The sequence below is a fragment of the Pezoporus wallicus genome, unplaced genomic scaffold, assembly GCF_028554395.1.
Source record: "Pezoporus wallicus isolate ANWC-B61680 ecotype Strahan unplaced genomic scaffold, APGP_CSIRO_Pwel_v1 contig_4710, whole genome shotgun sequence".
Lineage (NCBI taxonomy): Eukaryota > Metazoa > Chordata > Aves > Psittaciformes > Psittacidae > Pezoporus > Pezoporus wallicus.
The window spans coordinates 5,926,656-5,944,871 of record NW_026640647.1 but is presented as its reverse complement, the minus strand read 5'-3'; the positions used below and the strand labels follow the sequence as shown (position 1 = coordinate 5,944,871).

Sequence of the window (18,216 nt, the reverse complement as noted above, 5' to 3'; positions counted from 1 at the left end):
AAGACTGCATGTGAAAATGTGTACATTTGTTCCCAAAGATGGTACTGCAGGGAGTGCTTTTATCCCAAGAGCATGTTTTTCTAAGTCAGAGATCCCTGAGTATCTTTGGAGCCCAGCAAGTTCCCTACCAATCCTGCCCTGCTTCCCAGAAGTATTTTCCCCATCTTCCCTGCTAATGTTACTTTAGCGCTGACTTCCACGAGCCTCAGACAAGAGATCAGAAATAACTTTCCAGATCATAACTGAGTAGTGAAGCTATTAGAAATGAAGCAGGTCCACTAGAAGTTCAGTAAGGGCCCTGATTCCCCGTATTCATTCCAAGCCTATATTTACCTGCTTTTCCTATTTCCATATCCATTTTCCAAGAAGACACAGTACCCGGGTATTATTGTGGTAGAGAAAGACACTTGGTTTCTTCCACCCATCCTGACAGTAAAAGGATAAGGAAGATGCAACAACAAAGAATTATGGCTAAAACAGTTGCCCAGAACTGAAATGCTTTTTCTCCCAGCAGGGCTAGAGCTTAGCACAACAGTAAAGGTGCAAGAACATAGCCTGATTCAGCTTTTAAACACTGCAGAAGGCTGTAAGGACACCTAAGCTGCAGATAAACTTGTAAAGTAGGAAACAGCTGATTATAAGGTAAGCAAGAAAAGTGTAAGGAAACACCAATTCAAGTCTGTTCTTACCTCATTCAGCTACTTGATAGGGCCAGCATAATGTGTCAAATTATAAGTAAATCCTGCTACTTCAGATGCAGGTAAGCTGCTTGGGATAGTTAAGAAAAAGTGTTTAAGAGCAATGGTCCTTGTATTACTTAGAAGATCAAAGAATCAAGTAGATAAGACAGAAATGAGAACAGATTATTGTGAAGCTGTACTAATATACCTTCCTTTCTGAAATCTTCTCTGTCCTTCTTAATATTTAAAATCCTCTGTTAGAAATGAACGTGACAGTTCTTGTGATAGTTGTGCAGCCAATGCATGTAACACTGCATGGCTGCGCATGGATTTTGGAGCCATCTCTGATGTGGGGAAGATGCTGCATCCCTCACGCAGTCTCTGGTTACCAAGGCAAAGGCAGGTATAAATAGAAACAATCTGATTCTTACCTTTTTTTTAAACTACATCTAGAAACCTGTGTTGTTGATAACCCTCTGTCAGCAACGCCTCATTCCAAATGGTTCTGTTCTACATTGGTGTCGAAACTTCTGGTCGTACACATTCAGTCCTTTCCTCTCTAAATAAATAGCAGCTACTTCTGGTTGTCATTCCAGTGAAATATGAAAAACGTCTCTTTGAAGTAAAGTTTGGACAAGCATCTATTTTGCTAAGAGCTTTCATCAACCAAACCAACACCAGCTAACACAAAGCTTGGCAGGAAACCCAGAAAGGAAAGCAGTCTTTCTCCCAAAGTGTCACCATTAAGTGGCCATTCAAATGACTAGTAGTGAAAAGATGAAACAATTCTTACAGTTTTGTCTTCAGCAGTAGCTTCCAGATTGTCCACACCACTGGGATAGATGGGGCGGTAAATCACATGCTGTTAAATACAAAGGAAATAAACCAGAGATTAATTTGGCTGATGATGGCTTGCAGTTACAGACTGAAGACAGCCTCATCTTGAAGTGATCTGGATCAGCTTTAAAAACAATGGGGTGAACTACAAATAAAACCTTCAGTTTCTGCAGAAAGTGATGGGTTATCAGTAGACCTTTTATAACTTGCTGCTTCAGCAAGATCCTTGCAAGAAATGTTTAGTATTGAAACAAATGTATGGTCTGATCTAGCATGTCATTTCCTTTACATGCAGAGTTACATTAAGCAGTGGAAGTAATGATCAAAAGTACAAAGATGTATAATTTTGTAAGTGCTTGAGCTGAAATGCAGGAAGTTTCTGGACCCTCTGAAGAGGGAGAAGATCCCGTCAGTAACATTACATTCACGCCTTCAACCTCACCTCTTGATAAGCTGTCATCCGTAATCACCACATTTATTAAGATGTCTTGTTACAGAAAGATCACTTTGCTTTTAGTGGAATTCTGTGACTGATCTCTCGAAGGCCTTGCAGGTCTGAAAGCTGACATTATTCTGAAGCTTTAATTAAGGAACAAAAAGCTAAATGAGTAAGCTCTTCTTTGCAGACCTGCAGCCTTACCCATGTCTCCAGCTGCTGGAGTTCTAGGCCACGGGGAAACGTGTGCCAGGTCTTGTGACAGGAGAGTCCTGAACTCGCTGCAGGGAGACAGATGCATGAACAGGCATCACTGCACACTGGGCAGGGCTGCTCCAGCGTTTCTACTGTGGGAACTGTGGGCACAGGGCAGAGGTGTGGAAATGGCAGCACGGTGCTCTGATTGCCCTCCTCTCCCAGCAGCTTCTGTGCTCCTTGCAGGTGGTTGCATTCCAGGGTAACTTGTGTGTCTGGCATGTGCATGTGGGATACTGGGGAGGGGAAAAATGCTGCAAAACACTGAGTGTGGATGGGGTCTGATTGTGGCTCTACAGGCTTAACGTTAGGTGGCCAGATTTGCTTTATAGGAGCCATGTTAGATAATTGGAGGGGAAATTACAGTGCAAGCAATGCACTGTATTAATTTAAAACTTGTTAACAACAGCTAAATTAAAACAATTTAAAAGCAATTATATAGACAGGCAAACAACAGCTACAGCATTCATATAGATACAAAAGCATCTGCCTCAATGCAGAGCTTATCTTTTTAAAACCATGAAGATCCAAGTTTAGAAAAACATGGAGATTTTAGTGTTATTTGCAATGGTATTGGCAGTGTTTCTCTTTTCTGCTCCTTAGAAAGAAAGACAATGGATGAGGAGGAAAAGTCAAGCCTAAGCAATTTCAAAGCTAACAGAAAGGGCTCCTCAGGAGCCGCCTTGCAGGCTTTGGTGTCCCAGGGTTGGAATTAAACCTTTAGAAGTTTACCCTAAACAAACTTACTGCAGGGCTTATGCATGCAATTTGGTGCTTCTGAATGAAGTTACACACTCATATTAATGTTTGTGTTAAAATACTGGAAAGTATTTTCCTTTTCCTCATAGGAAATTTATACCCATGACCTGCAGTTTCTAACGCTTGGTACATCAGAACAGTAGTTCTGCCAACCTTCTGTCCAAGAGCATACAAAGTACATCTTTGCAGGCTTCTATTTTTCTTGGCTTCAGCCCATCTCAAATTCTCTCCTCAGGAACTAAGTCTCCATTAACTCTACCTTAGCCTTTGATAACTGTGAAGCTGGTTTTATTTTGCCTTAAAACAAAATGAAGTTGGATCAGAAAAGAGAAGCTAAGGTAAAGAAACATTAACTCCCACATGTCTGTGCTGTTGGTATCCCTGCAGTGATCCAGATGCTCGCATGCTAGCAAGAAGCCTCTGCATTGCCTGTAATGACATCTTAGGTTGCTGCAGAGGCAAAGGACGGATTTAATCAATGACACGAGCACTGCAGTCTCCTTATGCTATGAAACAGAGGCTCCTGGCCCTGATTTGCATGACTCACTACTAGCCAAGGGTAGTACAGAAGATTTTAAAGCATGAAAATGTAGGGCTACTAAAACTCCATCTTGTGTGTTCTGAACAACCTCACTGGTTATTCTGTTTCCTCCAAAACATTCGGATTTACTATTTCCCTAACTATTGTTTTGCTTCAAGCTTTTTCCCTTAAATGGCCATAGTCTTATGTTACTTATCAGCTTCAAAAGACGATCAGGCATGCAGTATTTTTGTCCTGTCAGCTGGTGGTGGATTTCAAAACAGGATGCCTATTTTTCCCCCCATTATTTGTAACAGTGAGACACAGAAGTCTGAGCTTTTGTTTGCAGCTGGTTATACAGGTTCAACCTGGTGATTCATTCTTCCTGCAGCTACATTTCCAGGAAAAGACAAAGTCCTGGCTCTTCTCCAAGTTATCCATAGGCTGCTTCAGAGGAAGATCAGAAAGCACTCCTTCTCCCACAGCTGGGACACTTTCTAAGAAGAGAGGAATTGAACGCAACACATCACAGAGCTGGTGTTATCGCCCTGCAGACAAGCAAGGATGCACATGGCCTTGGAGAGGCATGTACAGCCCTAAGTCAAGGTGCAGATAACAGCAGAATTTACAGGATTTAAGATTCTTGGTCTAGTGAAGCACAACTGAACATTTGCAAGGAGCTACTCTCCATTTCTGGGACTGATGGTGACTGTGAAGCTGGATGGTTGTGGAAAATCGTGCAATTTCATTCCTAGCATGTTAGGAGACTCCGCTTCATGTTGCAGTTGGTGTAGTCAAGAAGAAAAATTCCCTTGGATTTGGGAATTTTTCAAGAGTTGTTATTCAGTTAGGAGCTGGTAACTATGGTTTCAGACATCTCCTCTCAGGGATACTGCTCACGGATGAAGGGAGGCCTGGTTTTGCATTATGAAGCAAGGGACTACAGGGTTGTGTGTTTATGAATGTAAATTCTAAGCTTTCAGGGAGGGGGTTAAATAAAAAAATGCACAAATCTACCTGCAAGTAACCATCACAGGAAATGTAAAGACTTGTCTGAGAAGTGGAGCTTCTTTGAACACAAGCAGACAGCGGCTTACATGTACAGGGCAAACAGGCCAAGTAAAGAGACAATTATCTTCCCCTGTAAGCCCACAAGCCAAAACACAGCTGGTAGCACTAACATTAGTCCTGTCAAGCCTGGCAGTCTTCAGTTATTATGCACCCTTCAAATAATTATACATCTACTTAAGCTTACAGCCCAGAAGCTGCAGTCAGTAGCTGGCAGGGATACAGTTCCTTGCTGGTATAGCTCCTTTGACTTCCTTAGATGCACATCAGGACTTAATCTGGTCCTTTGTATTTCAGAATAAATCATGGGTCTTTTCCATCTCTGCATCTCAGACATAAAGGTTGCTCCTCCTTCAGCTGTCATCACAACCTGACTTCGGTTTTGTTTCAGGGTCCTGCCTGGCTTTCCTTACGGTCTGTGTGGAGTTCTCCTTACAATTACAGCAGCTTCCCCAGAGGGCTTAAATTGTGACTCGGTTCCCACAGTTTGAAAAGTTGCTTTCTGTGTTGTGAAAATTCAAGCAAACACACTCTCTCCCCACCATGCATTATTAGATGTTAAACATGAGCCATCCCATGGTGGAGGAATGAAGGCTGTATGACAAACTTGCTCTCTTCAGGGAATAGTGACACTAAGTACCAAATTTATAAACTCCCATCTGTGCTAGCATTAACACATGTTGGCATCCATTCGGCAGTCAGTACCTTTGAGCTATTACTTTGTAGGTTACATGTAGGTCACATTTTCTTTGAGAATTACTTTTTATCTTCATAAAATCAAGATTCAGGTTGAAATCAAAAGAAAGCAAACCTACAATGCCAGAACAAGCCAAAAGCTACTCTGCTCCTCTCTGCTCCCTGGGAGAAAGATGCAGGATGCTTGTGAGGAACAGACGTAAGGACACTAATGATGTTACTCCGACCCTTGTGCTGATCCTTCTTTCCCTTAAGTGACTGAAACCTGTTAGGTGTCACCTGCAACTGAAACAGGAAAAGAGAAAAAACTAAAAAAGCCCAGAATGCCTTCATTCGAGGCTCACACCTGCCTAAACTCCAGGACTTTGGTCTGTGCCCTCGTTGCCTGCGCTATCCTAATCAAATGCAGCGCCAAGGCAGTGTTCAAATAAAACTAAACATAGTCCCTATCAGGCTAATTGAGCATGAATGCTCAGCACTAATCCAAACTACAAATACTGCATGCTTTTAAAGCTGAGCGATAAACTGTGTTCTCATCCCATAATAAAAAGCTTTCACCATCTTAAGAAGTGTTTGCCCAGTGCAGAGGATGACACGAGTTCTTTCTGATTTGTTTGAATTTTGTCTGCAAACATGCAGGTTCAAGCCCCATTCCAAATAGGCCATAGCTTGTGATCAGGCCTCTTCCCAAGTGCCTGCCATTGGCTCAAAGAGAACAAGCAAATACACCCATGAAACACACTTCCATCAATTGCAAGTCTCTTTTGTGGCAGTTTTCACCCATTACAACTTGAAGCTGGAGTGTCCTTCCCAAGCAAGGTGCAGAAACGACATGCGGTGCCATCAGTGGGACTGTTGCTTCCCAGTGTAACCCTCTGCTCCTCCCTGGGAATAGCACTAGTTCTCCCCTGTTACCTGGGACAATCTTATTGCTACTCTGCAACAGGAGTTAGTAATCTTTATGGGACAGCCCTGTAATCAGGAGAGCTCAATAAAACTGACCCACCTCCCTTGCACCATCATCTGCATTGGGAATTGCCCTTCCCTGGCCGCAGCCCTGGGGAACCAGGACAGCCCTGGAACCAGGAGGGGGGTGAATGCTGCAACTAATGGGAAACACTTCTGGAAGACTGGAAAACAGTTCAGTGCAACAGGTTATGTAAAAGCACAGTATTTGGTATCTGTGAGAGGGCGTGCTGCCCAATGGGTGCCCTGCTCTGAGAGAAGGGCAGCAACTGAGGGTCCCGTGGCTCAGACCTCTCTTCCTGGAGCAGCAGGAAAAAGGGGCTGAATCCCAATGGTCTGTACTAAGCTATTTTCAGCTTATGTATTTGATATTGCCAAGATCTGCCATCCAAAAACCCTGCTTATGGAAAATGTGGAACTAGGTGTGTGCTGCCCATTGTACATCAAAGTAATTGATTCCTTTATAATGGAAGCTGTCTGATGATTCAGTAGGGTAAATCAAGCAAAACAGTAGGAAGACAAGATGGAAAACAGGAAGAGAAACAGGACTAGTAGTAAATCATGATAGATGGTATTCAGGATATTGCTGGAGCAGTAAGTCAATAGAGTGCTAAGCTACATGAATAAAAGATAATGTGTTTCATCTCTGCAGGGTGTTGCTCAGGCTTTTCCTATTAACAGGATCACCTGGTTCTGCAGAAAATATGCACAGCAACAGGTTTTGTCATATCATCCTGATAAATCAGACCAGTATTAAGATTTTAAGAGTTCATTTGCCAAAATGGAGGGGGGAATGAATATTCCTCATTGCTGCAGCTACAGGCAAACATGCACGGATATGGAAAAATACTCTTCAGTGGTGTACTGAGGTATGTGGAAGCGGAAGCTTAAATTCTTCTGGAATGACGGGGAGGTGGGACAGTTTGCTGTTTCTGTGATTTCCAGGGATTAAAGTCAGCTTCCTCTTGCTTAAGACCTACATGAATAAGGCTGCACAGGGAAGCAGACTGACTTCTTTCCTCCCTCTGCATGTTTGTATAAACCCTGATGCTGCACAACAGCGCTAGCGTGGGGGAAGAGCAGCCCTTCTCTCTTCCCCTTTGCAGCATTACACACTGAGAACAAGTATGAGACCCATGGGAAACTTCAGCCTGTGGAACACAGAAGAGCTAAAACCTTCATGCCCACATAGCAAAGAGCCACGTCGCATACTCCAGCCACTCCACGTTCCCAGCATTTTTCATCTATTGGGACAATTATGTGGCGTTTTGGCTACTGCCTTCAACGGCTGGGCCCTGGCCCTCGGCTGCCTGGTAAGCCACTCATGCTCACTGCTTCTGCATCCTTAAACAAGGATTTTCCACTGCCCAAAACCACAGCTTTGGCAATGGGCTCCCTGAGGCTGCTCCAAAGCACAGGCTTAGCAGAGGTCCCGGCTCCACCACAGACAGGCAGCACCAACGTATGTGCTGGTGCAGCTGCAGGGAACAGGATGGACACAGTATAAGGAATGGGATGCTCAGCATCACGGCTGTGTGGCTGAGATGTGCCAATTTGCCTGTGATTCCTGTCATCGCTCCACATGGAGCAGGCTCTCCTCTGCCGGCGTTGAGCCACTGGACAAGGTCAGAGTACAGCAGGAGTGCAGCTTGCTCAGGCACTGCCACTCTTAACATAGAGCTAGTCATGTGAAAAAAGTAAGGGAACTGCTTTTCTGGGGCAAGAGGGTAAATTACCCCAGTTTGTATTAAATAGTGCCATGCAAGCCAGCTCTTATTCCTGCTTGAGAATTAATTACTTCACTAAACCACACTGACTCTTCACCTTTCTTCTCTTCCCCACCATCCTCACCAAACATCAGCGGATGCAGTGCCAGAGGGAAGAAAACACAGGCTTCTGCATGGCTGTTTGGCATGAAGCCCCTTTTCTCCCTCCCTGACTCAAGCGAGTCTCCTGTCCTGATGGATGGTTAAGTCCCATCCTTCCTACACCTGGGAGCAGGACCCGCTGTCCTACAGCTTTGTTCCACGCAGAGTACAGAGGCTGTGGAGGGACGCTGGGCTGAAGTGGTTCAAAAAGCACTGAAAGCAAATCTCCTCTGAGGCCCTCGTGTAATCCACAGCGAGGTCAGATTTCTCTGGAGTAACAAGGCTTTACAGACTGTCAGCAGCGTGTAGAGAGGCTTAGCTAGCGCAGTTTAGAGAACTTGCCAGAAGTGGGAAAGTATAATTCACCAGTCTGAAGGAGTAATCCTCATAGAAGATTATAAATCATTTAGTTCTTCCCTTTATTGTGCCTGGGATTAAGCTGTACAGATTCTAGAAATGCAGCACCTGTGACTGCCTCCCTTCAAAGAAACCACCCATGGTTTTGTCCGAAAACTGTGCTCATAATCACATGAGAGAGCCAATGTTAGGATTTGTCCTACAAAATGGAGCAAAACCCCAAGCCCACCTATCTCTGGAACAGCTGCCAGCATGATAGCAGTGTTTTGTAATACTTTGTGTGTTCTTAAGTCTTCTGCAGAGCCATTCTTCTTATCAGGAGCCAGAGTTAAATTTCTGTAGCGATAGTGAGGTGATCCATTGCAGAATGACCTATGTTCATGTTTATCAGGGCCTCTGACTCCTTTGGGTATCTTGCCCTTTAATCTGTCTTCCCTGGAGTGTATCTGAGCATTCCAGTCCTCTGAGCAGCTCTCAGGTAGCCAAGATTCACCAAGCAAAAATGCAGCAGTGCTGGAGGCTCTCTATACAGTCCCAGGAATCCCAGCGGCCACATGTAATGTTTCATCCCCAGGCTGCATGCAGGTAACGCACAGAGCAGCAAATGTAAGCCATAAGCGAGCGGCATTGCTTATGCTCAACTGCTTTGAGGGACATTGAAGTCATGAAATCGCAGAATCATAGAACAGGTTGGAAGGGACCTTCAAAGCTCACCTAGTGCAACCCCCCTGCAACGAGCAGCCACATCCTCAACTGCATAAGGTTGCTCAGAACCACATGCAGACTGGCCTTGAATGTCTGCAGGGATGGAGCATCCATGACATCTCTGGGCAACCTGTGCCAGGGTTTTACCACCCTCATTGTAAAAAAATTCTTCCTCACGTCCAGCCGGAATCTGCCCTGTTTTAGTTTAAAACCATCACCCCTCATCCTGTCACAACAGACTCTGCTAAAATGTCTCACCCCAACTTTCTTACAGGCCCCTTTTAAGTACTTAAAGTTATCAGAGTTGATCACAGAGCTCCCAGGTGGCTGCTGCGGCCCCAGCCCATCCTGGAACCTGGAAGCACAGGCTGCCCACTTAGGATGCATGGGGACAGGCGGGCAAAACACCCCAGAGCAACCCAGGAGCTCTTGAAAACCTCTGCTAGGTGGTGTAAAGAGCCAGTGTGATCACAAACAGCCTTTTAAACTAACAAGTGCAGCAGCACGGCTGCCTACATCCTGCACTGAGCTTCCCTGGACTGCTGTACATAAGCACTGTGGAGGCAACACACAGCATGCAGGCAGGGTACTGCTAGTATTATTATTTATTTATACACGTGTCTGGTTTATTATACCATATTATTGCTTTTTGTTATTATTTTTTAATGCCTTCATAGAGTGACAAGGTTTAGTGTGAGGTGTCCGTGCCCGTGGCAGGGGGTTGGAGCTGGATGATCTCAGGGTCCTTTCCAACCCAAACCATTCTCTTGTTATTATAGCGCTACCATACTTTAACGCCGCAGCTGCACCACGTGGAGGCCCCCACCTCCAGCATATCAGCGACCGGGAGTTCCCGGATGGTGAGCGGTGGGGCCCGGCGGGCGGGCGGGCAGCGCCGGGCGCTGCATCCCTGCCCCGCCGGCGGCTGTCCCCGTGGTGCCCCCGGGGAGCGACAGTTCCCGGCCCGGGACGCGCCCCTTTTGTCCCGGTGGCGGGGGGGAACGAGCGGTCCGGTGAGCCCCCCGCGGGGGAGCGGCCCTGCCGCCGGCCGGCCCGCGCCGCGCCCCAAGCAAAGTTCCCCGCGGCTGTCACCGCGCTGACAGCGCCGGGGTTTCCTGCGGGCGCGCCGCCGAGTGCCGCCGACGGTGCGTAAACCGGCTCCGCGTCCGGGACCTCTGCCCGAAGTGAGCGGCGCGGCCGCTGAACGAGTAACCTGGCGGAGGAGCGGACGGTTCCCCCTGCCCGGTGCTGCGCTGCCGGGTCCTTGGCTGCCCCGCTGGTCGCACCCCGCCCGCGGGGAACCCGAAAGAGCCATGGCAGAGCCCCTTGTGCTCCCGTCTGAGGTGGAAGTCTGGCTGCTTGTTACTCCTTAACTATGCAGCCGTGACTCAGTCGTAACGCTCAGGCAGTTAGCAAAAGCTGCTGCATTTTCAGCCTCTGTTGAACAGGAGGAAGGAAGAGGGTGTGTGGGGAGTAAGGGAATTAAGAATTACAGAGATTGTGTTCGTATGACATCATTGTGGCTGGACGTGGGTAATTTGTAATCTAGCTATGCGGAGTGCTCAGTTACAGCTGTGGACTCATTACACCGACATTCCTTGTGGTGCAGCTCTCGGTGTTCCCAGTTTGTTTTCCTTGAGCTCATGGGAAAGTCCGTGTTCAGATTCCTTCCAGTTCTACCTGGAGCAGTGGTGTCACACGCACTTGCTGTGTAACGCGTCTCCTTTTGAGACATGCCTCTGAAGAGCTGGCAGGGTTGTGCTGCAGTGATAGTTACAGGGACAGCATGTAACAGGTTTGTGGTGCTCCCGTCTGTCTCTGTATGCGCACATGATACCATAAGCGCACAGCACAGTGTAATAGCATATGATATTCAAAACTCGGTTTAATTAACAAGCTTCTTGCTGTTCGTTTTCGTAATTATAACCGCACCTATATGAAATGTATTCAGTTGAAAAAAAGGTAGCCTGTCTGACATCTTTAATGTACAAGGTATACAGTGAGAATTCATGGACCCTCCATACTCATCTTGAACTTAGGAAAAAGATTTTTCTTATCAGGGAGAGAAACTGGCTGCCAAAGAATGAGGAACCTTTCAGAAATGGAGTTATTAAACTTGCGAGGATCTGCACAGCACCATATGGTGCAGCTGTTACAGAAACGAGACGGAACGCTCAGCCCCTTGGATCTGCTTTGAGACAGCTGTGCAGTACAGCAGTAGGAGAAATTGTATTTGCCGTCTAGGAGAAACAAAACTGTATTTTTGCGAGATGTTGCAGAAACCTCTCAGCTTTCCCATGCTTTTTAAGGGAGGAGGAGCTGAGCTCCAAAAATTCTGGTAACTCAAGCAAAAATGCCCAAGTTAAATACATCTGCTCAGGAATAAGGGTTGTATTTGTTTGAATCTGAGTAACCAGGCTTAACTGTGAGTTCATCCAGATTTCAGGACTGGCCTTGAAATAGGGAAGTATTTCATACTTTGAATTTGCAGACGTGGATAATGGTGCATAGTCCAAGAGTAAGATAGTAGCTGTCTGTCACAGGTTTTACTTTTGTGGCTATGGAAACTTTAGTCTTGAGGCAGGAGGTAATCCTAAAATTAGAACTGCGTAAGTAGTACGTGTTTTAGATGATGTTAAAGATCAGTTTTACAGTGGTACGTGGTCCACTGCTGCATGGCTCAGAAGGAGATCTGCTACAGATGATTGATGCTATTTGTCTACAGTTTTCCAATTGATATGACTGTTCAGGGCTGCAGAAAGTATCCAAGCTTGGTATCTTTATGGAAATCCAATTCCATGTGGTTAATATGAGGAGTAAAGCTTCTTGTGTTCATTTTTGAATGTTACAAAGCTCTACTTCGGTAGGATGGAAGCAGTTAACTTCAAAACGTAAAAAGCGTAATTTGCAAAGCCTGAAATCAAATGTTATGAAACAGACACTGTGATGACTTTTTAGGTGATACTGCTATCTGTTTAATTTAAAACCTTCTGTGAAAATAATAAAGCTGTAAATGCAGTGCTTGCATATACCAGATAGCTAAACTTATCCCTCTTAACTCTGGGATGTAAAAGCTGTCAGCATAGCCAAACTGTGCAAGCTGTCTGCATTAGTGTTAAGTAGTCCAGCAGTTTCATTTGATTACTTCTGTAACTTACTAGTGTATAATATCATAGGTTAGCTAAGATGCCAATCTTGTCCATAATGTAAGGCTGGGAACCTACTTACAGGCCTTTTCTTGAGTGCTTTGGCAGGGGGAAAAGAGAGAAAGCTACAGGGAAAAAAAGTCAAAATCATCTTGGCTATTTTTGTTCAATGCTGCTCGCTCAGTTCTGGGAGTTTCTAAGAACACAGCTAAATATATCAGAAAGCTAGCATCCAAATGTGATGGAGATGCTTCATTCCTTAAATTTTTATCTTTGTTTGTTGTTCTTAAGTCAGTCTTAATGCTCTTGCACTTGTTTTGCTAAAATTGAGTGTTTTGGTTGAGTCAGGAATGCAGAAGTTACCAACTTAGCCTTGGACTTTTTGTTTTGTAATGTTTTGTCTTGCTTTTTCTTGGCAAGCGGAATGTAGTCCTTGCAGGTCTACGCTCTTAAATGAGGATTATGCTGCAGCTTCTCCAGCACACTACTTAACAGGCACTGCTTTCCAGTCAGCACCACTTATATTGTCTGTATCAGATCAGAATTAAACAAGAAAAATCTCACCATCTTAAAATGGGGAGGTTATGAAGTGGTATTTATGTATGACAAAAAAAGGAGTGGTAAGTGGAATGGAGATAAAACACACTGTGAAAGTGTAATGTTTCAACACAAGTTAATTCAAATGGGAAGGGATTGCCAGATCCACTGCTAAGACAGAATTTAAAGGATGACTTTGTATTTTATGGTTCTCAAGATCCTGAGCCGTAACCTGTTCAATGCATGCTTTTCCAGAATGAGGAATAAGCCTGTATTTGTGGTATGATGTGCTAAGCCAAGTTGTATTATGTAAACTGGAATAAATATAACTTTGAAAATTATAGTTTTTCCCCACGTAGGTTCATGCGTAGTGCTAATGTTAAAAGCTGAAATGAACTTGAACTGATGGTTGACTGTTCAGCTGTGCAGTACCTGTTCCTTCTTCCAGTGGGCAAGCAACAGTCCGTAGCAGTTTGAACTGACCAAAAGGCTTTCCTGTCTAGTTTTAGAAATGGCAGCTCTTTGATCTTAACGTGCTATTTGGGGTGTGCTGGTTGCTGGAGTGGCTTCTTTTTTGTTGTTTTGGTGTTTCCCCCTGAAATGTGTGTCTGCTAATCTTTATTTGGCCTTGTTTTTTTTTCATGCGATACTCTGTTCATGGTTGTTTGGGGGAGAGCTTCTTTTGGCTGACACTTTCTTGTCTGTCCCCATGTTTAAACATAGATTTAACTTTTCATAAATGCTTTGATCCTTGGATAAAACTAGAACATGGCCTTGCTTGGCAGACTTTTCTCGCTTGTACTTGAAAACATCCCTCCACCACTGCTGTTTACTGAGTTCACAATTTTAAGCAGGGCTTTGCCTGATTTACATGAACCAAGGGGAAGATTGTTGGCTTACTGAACTGGTGGGACAAAATGAATTTGTACCTTCACCTGGAAAACTAGAGGGTGGGCAGGGGGTTGGAGAACAAGGGAAAAGGCAACCAGGAATAAGAGGGAATGACAAACGGGGTGCTGAGTGGGATGTGGTCATCACAGAGGTTAGATGGGAAAACAAGTGGAAGGAGGCTTTGAAGAGGAAGGTTAACAGAGACTGAGATAAGTGAGGTTTACCTGAACAGGCTCAGACTAGTGCCTAGAATAACTTCAAGAAGCTTTTTGCACCTTCTTTTCTTTTTCCAGTCCCCTCTCTAGAGGCTGTGCCATGCTGAAAGGGCAAGCTTCAAGTTGCCTGTGTACTGCAGTTATTAAGTAGTGTTGAACATGCTTTGATGAAACCTGTGGAACTAAGGAAACTGAATTAATTTCCATCCTGAGTTTTTTTTATTAAACTGTTTCCATGTAATTAACCTCTAGCATCCTTTCTTTGTCAGGCTTTCTTTAGGACACTTTCTCTTTTCCCTCCAACCAGTCAGGGTAGCTGTAAAGCAACAGCAGCTTTGTGGCTCAGGGTATCTGTTGTCTCAAGTGTGATCTGTGTGGTGAGGTCATACTGAAAAGCTGACTAACAGGGGAATGAGCCAACAAAACACAAAAACCTGCTCCTCCCAAATTCACATCACACATTAAAGTGAGGTTTCTGACAATGTTTCTTCCACATATGTAGGAAGAAGTGACTCTGGGAGGCAGGAGGAAAATTCAACTTAACATTAGGAATCCATATGCTGGATCTGTAGATCCTTGCCAACAAGCTCATGTTGAGATTTTTAAATCTGTTTGTTTTTTCTTCATTACGGCTGAAGTTTGAATGTGCACTTTTATTTCACTCACCAGAAAATAGTGTTTTCAGGAGAAAACTCTGGATGTTTCGACTTGAAGGGACAGACGAGGATGCAGCTTGCTTTAAAAGCTCGGTGCTATTTGTTTAAATGTGTAGTAAAGCCAGATGGATAAAATTGAAGATCATACTTGCAGGGCATGTAAATATCAGGTTTACCTCAACAGCTTATGCAAAAATCCCACTGTCAAGCAGGTAGTGTTCTGCAGCGTTTGATGAACTGTGTGTGTTTAGCACAGCTTTGCTTGTGTGTGGAGTTCTGTAAGGTTCTCAAGTAATTGGAGTAGTCAAGCATGGTTGCTGGGGTTTATTCCAGTGAGAAAAGTAACACTGGCTTGTTATCAAACATGTCAGCCAGACTCGGATAATAAACTGCTGAATGTCAGCTTCTTTCAAAGACCAAAAAAAGCTTTTCTGTAAAACTGTTGGACATGTTTTGTTATGCAGATAGTTGTTTTTCTTTTCTAGAACAAGCTGCAGGTAAGCTGGGATTCCACAAAGCCACTGTGAAGAGCGACTGAGCTTGTGCCTAAGTGGGCACAAAACTTGATGGCACTGTTACTTTCCTAAAAGCCGAAACTTCATTTGAATTTTGCATTAACATGAGCAATTCGAAGGGGAGAAAAAACACATTCCAGTCCCACCAGGTGGCATATAACACTTAGCACACAGTACAGTGCATCTTGTTCTGGTTACCTGCAGACACGAGGTGCAAAGAGCGTGTGAGGAGTTGTTACGGGAATAACTTGCAGTTATCAGCATGAATCTAGGATTATAAAACTTGTTTGATCTTTCATGTGTACAGTTAGAAACTTCTGGTTTGGCATATCAATTAAAAAATTAGAGCAGTGGTGTTCTACTTTTAGCTTCTAATGGTAGTGAATTGTGTTGCGTGTTAAGATCTGTATGGGGAATAAAAAGCAGACAGCATGTAACTTATTCTTTCTCCTTGTCTTTTTGAATGGGCCTACATTAAATGCAGTACAGAAACACATCTCTAGCAAAATATCAGTAACTCCTAAGATCTACCTTGTGAACTACTGTTTTCCTTCTAGTTCCGAGATGAAATCCCAGGAGCATCTGGTTTTCCTCCCTTTTAACTGGTTCTGCTTTCACTGTGAAATTTGGGGCACTCCTGACGTCCTGCTGTTCTGCCTGGCTAAAATGTGTAGAAGTGGTTAAAACCCTGGTGGGTACATCGTGAAACACATGTAAGCCTACCCAACTTCCTTCAGACCCAGGGAAACTAGGTATTCTGTATGGTGGAACAGATTTCTCTACCATGTTTCCCCAACAGGGGCTGTGAATTGAGGGATTTGCACCATGATAGTGGTGTGGACCCTCCTCCGCTTTAAGAAATGCAGGATCCTCTATTGATTTTTTTAAACCACATAACTTAACTGAAACCCTGGCTAGCCCACAGTATTTAATAGATGGTCTGCACTTTTGTTTTCTAAATTTTTCTGATTTTAAGAGTGAATTTGAAATGTTTATTATGTCAGCTTCCAACTAAGGACAAGTGGTGTAAAAGGACAAGTAAGTCCTTCTTAATTAAGAAAGCTTGTTGTATTGTATACTGAAGTAAGTTCTGCAGCCTTCTAAAACATCACAGTGCACATAGATACATGCTGGGTATTGATAATGGTACTGCTGTTATCACAGCAGTTCCATAAAGTACAGCTGTCAGATTTTAAATGGCTTAAGAAAATTCTTCTGTGAATTGTGTGAAGTCAGGATCTTTAAAAGTGATCATTTAACAATGAGGGAGGTCAAACACTGGCAGAGGTTGCCCAGGGAGGTTGTGAAGTCTCTGTCTGTGGAGATGTCCAAAACCTGACTGACACAGTTCTGGACAGACCCCGCTGGAGCAGGGGGCTGGACTTAGGTGATCTCAAGAGGTCTCTTCAAGGCTCAACAATTCTGCCTTTCTGTGAACAAAGGCCAACTGTGCGGGTTGGTTTTCGTTGTTTTCTTTTTAAATAGACTAGATTTCCTCCAGGGAGTTAGGGAGGAGTGTTTTTAAGGGACCTGTGCACATGCAAGTGTTGGCTGAGATTGTTTTCACCAAGGTTTTCCCTTAAAATAGAGTTCCTTTCTGAGAACCAGTTGTGTTTGAAAGCACTTTGTTATGCAACAGATCCAAGTCCTTTACGTATTCAGATTTGCTTGTATTAGTTATGAAAACAGAGCAAGTTTTGTATCTTTTGAGTCTGTCCCATTCTGGAAGAGAGATGTGTTTTGTTGAAGATGAATAATCGGGAGATCAGAGTGCTTTCATTCTGTCCAAATCTGGGGAAGGAGCCACCAGTGGAACATTTAAAGAACAGACTAACCTGTGTGTAGCTGAGGACATAACAGGAGAAGGCAAATGGAAAACAACCTCTGTGTGCTGGGCTCTGTGGTGAGTTCGAGGTGGCTGGTGAGGAGTAAACACAGAATTCAGAAACCAGAACTGTAACTTTTGGGAATGTTTAGGGGGGTAGAAATAGAATAACAATTTAAAGGACAAATAATTTTATAAGAAGGTAGGAATAACAGACTTTCTGAAATGTGTTGGCAAATTTGTTCGTCTCATTTGTTTCATAATCTTTATTGGGAGTGTTAAGTAACTCACATCTTTCACACTGTAAGGTAATGAAATATGACAGAAGCTCAGACATTAATGAAAGCTAGTATCCCACTGAGCAAGGGAACTCTGTTTACAGGAAGAGATAATATTATGATTTAATGCTTTAAATATATGCTGTATCAAAACGTTACTGCTGGCTGGTAAAGCAGAGGATGGAGCTAAACCTATTAAAGAAGTGCAGTATTTTAGTGTTCTAAAGTAGTGAAATCGTCAAAGGGCTGCTACTTAATAACAGTGACGTCTTTGACTGTCAGCTTTATTAACGAGACAATATATGTAGCACGATGCAGTGTGTAAAATGTGTTCTTAATAGTTAGAAATCACCCGTGGAGGTGTGTAAAACAGTAGGTAAGTAGCTAGCTTTATGAATTCCTAAAAGCCACACGTGTCTGACATTGCATAGATGAGTAAAAGTAGAGCCTTGATGCAGATCTTGTGTTGAGGAAAGGACATAAGATCTTGAGCTGGGGGCAGAGATTTGCTTTTCAAAGTAATACGGTCCGTCCCGTGGGGAACTGTGTGCTCTCATCAGCACATGGAGAGCACAGCAGCAGCAGAGGTAGCTGAGATTGTCTGAAGGGCAAGCAAGCTGCAAGGCATTCTTGAGAATCAGTGTTGAGAGAGGGAAGTAACGTCAGGCATCTCTGCTCCGGCTGGAGACAGGGTTGATCACACAAGCTTGGTAGTACCACGGCACTGAGAGATGCAGGGAAATAAGAGGGAAGGCTGGTGTTAATACACACCTCCCAGAGCGAGCAGGAGGGCCATTGTAGCACTGCAGCACTACTGTGCTGCTCCCATAGACTTAATTTCTGGTGGGAATCTTTCTCACCTCTTTATCACTGAGTCTCTGATAGAGAATGTGTTTTGACTTCTTTTGAGTTGATAGGCCCTGGAAAGAAAATGTTTTGGTCTTGGTTTTTTTTTGCTTTTTGTATCATCCTGTTGCTTCTGTCATTCCTGATTCTTCATGTTTTA

At 44.0% G+C, this 18,216-nt stretch overlaps 1 protein-coding gene and 1 long non-coding RNA gene across 2 annotated transcripts in view; both read left to right on the top strand.

The window, feature by feature from the left end:
• The first annotated feature begins 2,675 nt into the window (after positions 1–2,675).
• Positions 2,676–6,267, top strand: LOC130604915 (uncharacterized). The gene is made up of 2 exons (XR_008973558.1): positions 2,676–3,305; positions 3,879–6,267. It is a non-coding gene; the product is annotated as an uncharacterized LOC130604915 (long non-coding RNA).
• Positions 6,268–7,475: 1,208 nt separating this feature from the next.
• The window catches only part of CCNYL1 (cyclin Y like 1), a 33,242-nt gene continuing 22,501 nt past the window's right edge, over positions 7,476–18,216 (top strand). The window contains exons 1-2 of the mRNA XM_057419768.1: positions 7,476–7,530; positions 9,951–10,007. Of these exons, the coding sequence (XP_057275751.1) occupies positions 7,476–7,530; positions 9,951–10,007 (112 nt within the window). The remainder of the gene's footprint in view (positions 7,531–9,950; positions 10,008–18,216) is intronic.